The sequence below is a fragment of the Danio rerio genome, chromosome 14 (assembly GCF_049306965.1).
Source record: "Danio rerio strain Tuebingen ecotype United States chromosome 14, GRCz12tu, whole genome shotgun sequence".
Lineage (NCBI taxonomy): Eukaryota > Metazoa > Chordata > Actinopteri > Cypriniformes > Danionidae > Danio > Danio rerio.
In genome coordinates, this window is record NC_133189.1 from 55,920,290 (window position 1) to 55,927,500 (window position 7,211).

General features: G+C 39.5%; 1 protein-coding gene and 1 long non-coding RNA gene across 2 annotated transcripts in view; one reads left to right on the forward strand and one right to left on the reverse strand.

Annotated features, from left to right (window-relative positions):
- LOC137487628 (uncharacterized) overlaps positions 1 to 7,211 on the reverse strand; it is a 545,963-nt gene that overhangs the window by 198,742 nt on the left and 340,010 nt on the right. The window lies entirely within an intron of this gene.
- Positions 1 to 7,211, forward strand: part of sncb (synuclein, beta) — a 34,738-nt gene that overhangs the window by 6,441 nt on the left and 21,086 nt on the right. The window contains 1 exon segment of the mRNA NM_200969.1: positions 5,197 to 5,226. Within this exon segment, the coding sequence (NP_957263.1) occupies positions 5,197 to 5,226 (30 nt within the window).

Here is a 7,211-nt window from a genome sequence, read left to right on the forward strand (position 1 = left end):
AATGGAGATCTATATAATGTCCCCATAAGTCACAAAAAAGTGTGTGTCTATGTATGAGTGTGTTTGCATCCATGTATGTGTTTGTGTGTATCCATGTGAGCGTGTGTGAGTATATGTGTGTGCACATGTCCGTGCATATGTGTGAGAGAGTGTGTGCATGTTTTCGTGTGTGTGTGTGTGTGTGTGTGTGTGTGTGTGTGTGTGTGTGTGTGTGTGTGTGTGTGTGTCCATGCATCTGTCTATCTGTCTGTGGGTGTGTGTGCATGCATCCATGTTTGTGTGGGTGTGTGTTTACGCGTCTATGTAAGTGTATGTGCATCCGTGCATCCATGTGTGTGTGAATCTATGTGTCCGTGTGTGTGTGTGCGTCCATGCGTCTGTATGCGTGTGTGTGTCCTTGGATTCTTGCATCCGTGTATATGTGGAGGAGGGGACAGGCGTCTCTGATAGGTTGATGTTCCACCTTGAGCAGCAGCTGCTGGATCTCTCACACACACACACACACACACACACACGCTTGTGAACTGTGATGCCTCTTTCTGTCCCGCTGCTCTTTCACTGCTCTCTAATTTCCTGTGTGTTCATTTCCTGAGCTGATCCCCATCCTCATATGCAGCCGTATGTTTACTGGTCACTGCTCATTGTTCGCACACCAATGACTGGGTTTAACGCATGATAAAGGGTGTGATATTGTTATTATTAGTTATTGTTATCATTGCATGACTCTCTAGAAGGGATGGCACAGTGGCTCAGTGGTAAGCACTGTCGCCTTAGCTAGAAGGTTGCTGGTTCGACTCCTAGTTGTGTCAGTCACACCAGGATGCTATTAGCTCATGTTTTCCGTGGACGTTTAATGCCTCGTGACTATTAAACGTCACTTTTAAAGGCGTAATAGCCTCATTTTTAAAGAAATGCCTCATGCTCGTTTTTTTTGTTTTGACGCGGCTCATCAAAACTTTCTCCACCAATCAGATTGGCACTTTTGTTCACTTAGGCGGAGCTGCTGAAGTTACAGTAAACAGCACTTGGAGGTGCTCAAGCGCAAAACTGTCAATGCAAGCGCACATTGAAGAAGATGCCCAGAGACGATATAAACGTGGAGCGTCTTCCAGTCTTATATAACAACATCTGCTGATAAACCTGTTGTTATTCTGCTGTAATAACCGGCTGGACCTACATTATCCCTTACTTATTTAAATGAACATACTAATAGTTTTACAAGTGGATATGCTTTTTGTGTAAATAAGCTTGTAAAAATAATATTTGGATCATGTATAACATTTCGAGGTTGGATTTTGTGTAGTTTTCGACCTAGGCTACACTTATTTCCAAATCCAGTAAAGTGAAATATCATTGAAATATAAAATCATTGGTTTTGATATTAATATATTTTGAAGTGTAATATGTATGACTCTTCAACGCAAAGCTTCTGATTTTATTTACTTAAGGCCCGTTCACACTGGGACGCTTTAACTTACGTTTTCCGTGGACGTTGAACGCCTCGTGACTACATGAAGGGCGTCAATGTAATTGTGCACACCGACGCTCAAAACGGCAGGCGTAAAAGCATCATTTTTAAAGAAACGCCTCAGGTTCGTTTTTTTGTTTTCACCACCTCGTCAAAACGTTCTCCACCAATCAGATTGCCGCTTTTGTTCACGTGGGCGAAGCTGCTGAAGTCACAGTCAACAGCACTTGGAGGCGCTCAAGCACAAAACTGTCAATGCAATCGCACATTGAAGATGCCCAGAGACGATATAAACGTGGAGCGTCTTCCAGTCTTATATAACAACAGCTGCTGATAAACCTGTTGTTATTCTGCTGTAATAACCGGCTGGACCTACATTATCCATTACTTATTTAAATGAACATACTAATAGTCTTACAAGTGGATATGCTTTTTGTATTATTCGTATAATAATATTTGGATCATGTCGAACATTTCGAGGTTGGATTTTGTGTATTTTTTTTTTACCTAGGCTACACTAGACGATTAGACGAGACGATATGAACGTGGAACCGAGGGTATATGCAGAGCTAGTGTTTCTTCTCATACTGATAAACTTTCGGTGAAGCGGTTAATGTGACTTTTCCATTTTATACGGTTTCTTTTACAGCATCGATGTTGTAATGTAGTTAAAATACAATCCGTTAAACAGACTTTGGCATTCATTTAGTTGCTCAAGTGTAAAACGAGACAAAAAGCCGTTTACTCGCAAATGCCCAAATGGCTAGCGCAGAAGCTACATTGAATATACAGAGGTAAAATAAATGCTCATATTATAAAGACATGGCGGGGGAAATGTAATTTAATGCAGTGCTTCTTGTACAATCTGAGACCCAGTTTATGTCAGATATCACTCAGCCAGTGGAGATCGCTGAATTTTAAAGAAAACAGTTACACTTAAATGTGCAGATTTTGCAATGGCATACAGTTCACCAGAAGCGCTTAACCCAGGTAACTGATATATTAAAAGTCCTTTAGCGTACTTCAGCATATACCCTATTGCGCTGGTGAACAATAATCATTTCTTCATCGCTAGAGCAGGAGCTGCTACTTGAACCATTCATGCTTGTTTGAATCGCCAACAAGCGTGTCAACCTTCACATTTTCCGTGGCCGTTTAACGCCTCGTGACTAAATAAAGGGCGGCAATGTGATCGTGCACACCAACGCGCAAAATGCCTGGTGTAAAACCCTTAATTTTAAAGAAACTCCTCATGTTCGCTTTTTTGTTTTGACATGCCATGTCAAAACCTTCTCCACCAATCAGAGCTGCTGGAGTGTTCTTTCTGTCTTTTTTTTTCTGTGTTACAAGCGGGTGTCAGAAGCTGAAAGTTGTGTAGCGCCATCTAGCGTCAAGGTTTTGCGTACTCTTCTGCTCAAGGCCAGTAAAAATTGCTTGGGTTTGAATCCAGAAAACCATCCCAAAAAACGATGACGATAAACGTAACGCGCCCCGGTGTGTATGAGTGTAAGGGCGTACTTAAGCCAGTTGCCTTGAACTGGGCCAAAGCATGCTTATCCCCCCTCCCGTCTCCCCCGACGGCCCACACTCACATTGCATTCGGGCCTGGGCACGATTACGTCATCGATGATGCGCTGTTCAGTATGTGCTCTCGGTCAGCAAAGTAGAGATTTCTTTAGTTTTATCCAACCCAAGCTCATTCTGGAAACGTAGCCTCTTCCATCGGGGCCAGGGTCGACCAACTGAACCATGCCTGAGCCTGATTCAGAGCACTCACACTTCTCAAACGATCCAGGAAACGGAAATAGTGCAGTGGTTCTCAAACTTCTTCCACCAATTACCACCTCAGAAAAAAATTGTCTCTCCAAGTACCACCATAATCACCGGTATTGAAATAAAGTAGCGTAGTTGGCCAAATTAAGCAGCTACAGCACTGCACAGATCGAAAATGAGGCAGAGTCATATTCATTCAACGAAATTATATTCCATACAAAATATGAAATCGATCAGTCGGTTCTTGTCACGTGATTTGCAGTGCGGCATTCTGAAAAGTAAGGATGTTTTCAACTGGGGACACCTGGAAGACAAAAGCGCGTCGTGCTGCAGTACTCATTTAGCTAGCCTGTGGGTTAAATTTTGGCACTCAAGTGACCGAGATGTAACGAGAATATGTTAAATTTTTTAAATAAAAGATTTTTCAAAATAAATGATCGTTCAGTTCAGACTCAGATTATAAATAAAACAGAAATAATTAATGATTTTTTGTGCGACTCTGTACCAATTGATCTATAGACCGGATTTGAGACCACTGCTCTAGCAAGTATCTGCTCTGCAAGCACCACGCACTTCTCTCTTTAGTTCTGCGCCAATAAAATTGATTTTTAGCAGCTGATGACGCGATGTACTAAAGTAAACATTTTATGCGTTGTTAGTGTTATTGTACGAATCAAATTCATTACTGAGTGATTCCTTCGCGTACCACTAGAAGTAAGCCCGCGTGCCACTAGTGGTACACGTACCACAGTTTGAGAACCACTTGCATAGTGTGAGTGCACCCTAAGAATACTAATAGTACTAATGCTAATATTATTTAATGTTTAAAAAAATAGCGCTTATTTTTATTATTATAATCAGTTTTCGATAAAGCTGCTTATATAAAACTGCCCCTTTATATTTCTGAGGAAAACACTTGGATTGCATGAATAAGAAATTGTAAGGAACAGTATGAAGTTTAAATATAGTATTTTGTATAATTATAAATCTCTATTATTTTGCTTTTTAATCAATATAATGTGTCTTTGCTAAATGAAACAATACATTTCTTAAAAATCTTAAAATAAAAAAATAATAATAATAATCTGACTCGCCCCAAGTTTTTGAATGACATATGCTCTGTATTTTCTTCATTACAAACCCTGAAAGCGTGTATTTAAATGTATTGCACTGTGATATATCTATGAACACAACATAAATATAAAACCTTTCCCTTACAAATACTGAAATACGTTTTAATTCATTAAAATCAATAGCATTTCTGTCAGGGAGATTTTAAAAATATAGCTTCCCCCCAAAACAAGTGGGGGGAAGCTATTATATTATTATTATTATAAATTATTATAGTAATATAAATAGATTATTATTATTATTATAGTAATATAAATTAATATAATTTATATTACTAAATTATATTTATTTTTCAATTAACTATATACCCTATTCAATTTAAGTTTATTTGTATAGCACTTTTTACAATAATAAATGTTTTAAGGCATCTGTCCAACCCAATACACCTCTTAAAAATGTTTTCATCTAAAACCATCCAGACTGTGTGTCCATGCACGTCTTTCCTCTTAGTCTTTGTTATAATGACCGCAGTGCTGTGGATGAATCTTTAATGAGTCACGGGTGAACGGCTCCAGTTAAAGCATCTTTTACTCCATAGTAATTCCTCTTGTATCAAACACGCTCCCAGTTTTCTCCTTATAGGGAGCTTTAGTGATCTGCATTGTGCCGGTGGAGGTGACAGCTCTGACATACAGCTGCTATTAGCTCTAATGATTTTTCAGTCAGACTTAAAATAAAGCTACTCTGGCAGTCCCGGGCTTGTCTTTCAGCTTATTGCCTGTCTGCATTGTGTTCTCGATCACAGCTTGATTTAATGTGTGTTTCTGTATTGTTATTGGCAGTGTAAATGATTTCACAATGTTCTTTGTGTGTGTGCTTTGCAGGCAGCAAGACCAAAGACAGCGTTGCAACAGGTAAGGTGATTCTGCAAATTGTCCTTTTAGTCTTGTCTTGTAAATAATGAATACGTCTCATTTAATGTGTGCAGAGGGCATGGCTCACGGCCAGCAAGTGGAAGCGAGACAAATAGATCTGTGCCTAGCTGATATTTCAGAAGGTTATTTGTCTAGGACAGGTGGAAAACTAGTAAAGTCACAGTAGGATTTACTTGCTGGAGCTTGAGGATAAAATGAAGTCTGTAACTCCAGAAACCACTTGTCTAGCAAATAAAACCTGTATATAATGCATTATAAGAGACACACTCCCGTATTAAAATCTAATATATATGGCAATATCCAAAAATTACAAATATGACATATACATATATATATTATTATTATTATTATTAATTATTATATATATATTAGCAATATCACACTCGTAGCAGTCCAATTTGGCAGGCGTGCGTTGGCTCCAGGTTGCAGGCCGAGTGCCTTAGTGTCCCACCAGAGACGATATTCAGCCATATCACACTGCTACGAGTGTGATATTGCATTTATACAACAGTTCGACAGCATAATCGTGTATATAATAATGAAAATCAAACACGGAGAGTCTCCAAAACCCTTTTTTAAGAGGAACTACTTTCTTCCATCATTCATAAACGCCAGCAGATGATGTCAGAACAGCAGAAACTGGTGCTACTTTACACACGTCGCTTTAGAGCTAGTGTTTGAATGATTCTCTAGCGTAATGTCTAAAGTGATGACGACTTTATGATTATAAGGCTGAACGGCATGAAATGGCATCAGTCTACAGAGATTTCCCAGTATTCTCTGTTACAATCACAATAATTAACCCTGAATAAGCCAAAGCGAAGCAAACACTAGCAGATTACTATGGTATAAATACAGCACACAAAAGAGAGCGATCGACGTAGAATGTCACTTACCGGTTCATTATTATGATTTGATCAGCAGGAGTTTGAAATACGTAAAGAGTTTTTCTCCCCTAAAGTCTAATTATGCAGTCTCTGTCGCCATCTTGTGGCAGACAACCATCAATTTCTTTGCTCTGCATGCTGATGGCCACCGATGCAATAAATCTCAGAAATTATAATTGTTTGAGGACAAGCGAGTTCGCCGAAAGGTGCCGAACATCAGCCAGGAAGCCACCTATCAATGCGAATGCTGCGGTAAAGAATGCTTCTCCCGAATTGGTCTCTTCAGCCACCAACAACACTGTCTCAGACAATCAGTCATGACTCAAGAAAAGATCTCACACTCGTAGTAGTGCAATTTGGCTGTATATTGGCACTGGTGGGAGGCGTGCATTGGCTTGAGGCTGCAGGCCGAGTGCCTTAGTGTCCCACCAGAGACGATAATCAGCCATATCGCACTGCTACGAGTGTGATATTGCATTTATACAACAGTTCGACAGCATAATCGTGTATATAATAATGAAAATCAAACACGGAGAGTCTCCAAAACCCTTTTTTAAGAGGAACTACTTTCTTCCATCATTCATAAACGCCTGCAGATGATGTCAGAACAGCAGAAACTGGTGCTACTTTACACACGTCGCTTGTGTTTGAATGATTCTCTAGCGTAATGTCTAAAGTAATGACGAAACAGCTGATTTTGTTCACATTTTATGATTATAAGGCTGAACGGCATGAAATGCCATCAGTCTACAGAGATTTCCCAGTATTTCTCTGTTACAATTACAATAATTAACCCTGAAAAAGCCAAAGCGAAGCAAACACTAGCAGATTACTATGGTATAAATACAGCATACAAAAGAGAGCGATCGACTTAGAATGCCACTTACCAGTTTATTATTATGATTTGATCAGCTGGAGTTTGAAATACGTAAAGAGTTTTTCTCCCCTAAAGTCTAATTATGCAGTCTCTGTCGCCATCTTGTGGCAGACAACCATCAATTTCTTTGCTCTGCATGCTGATGGCCACCGATGCAATAAATCTCAGAAATTATAATTGTCTGAGGACAAGCGAGTTCG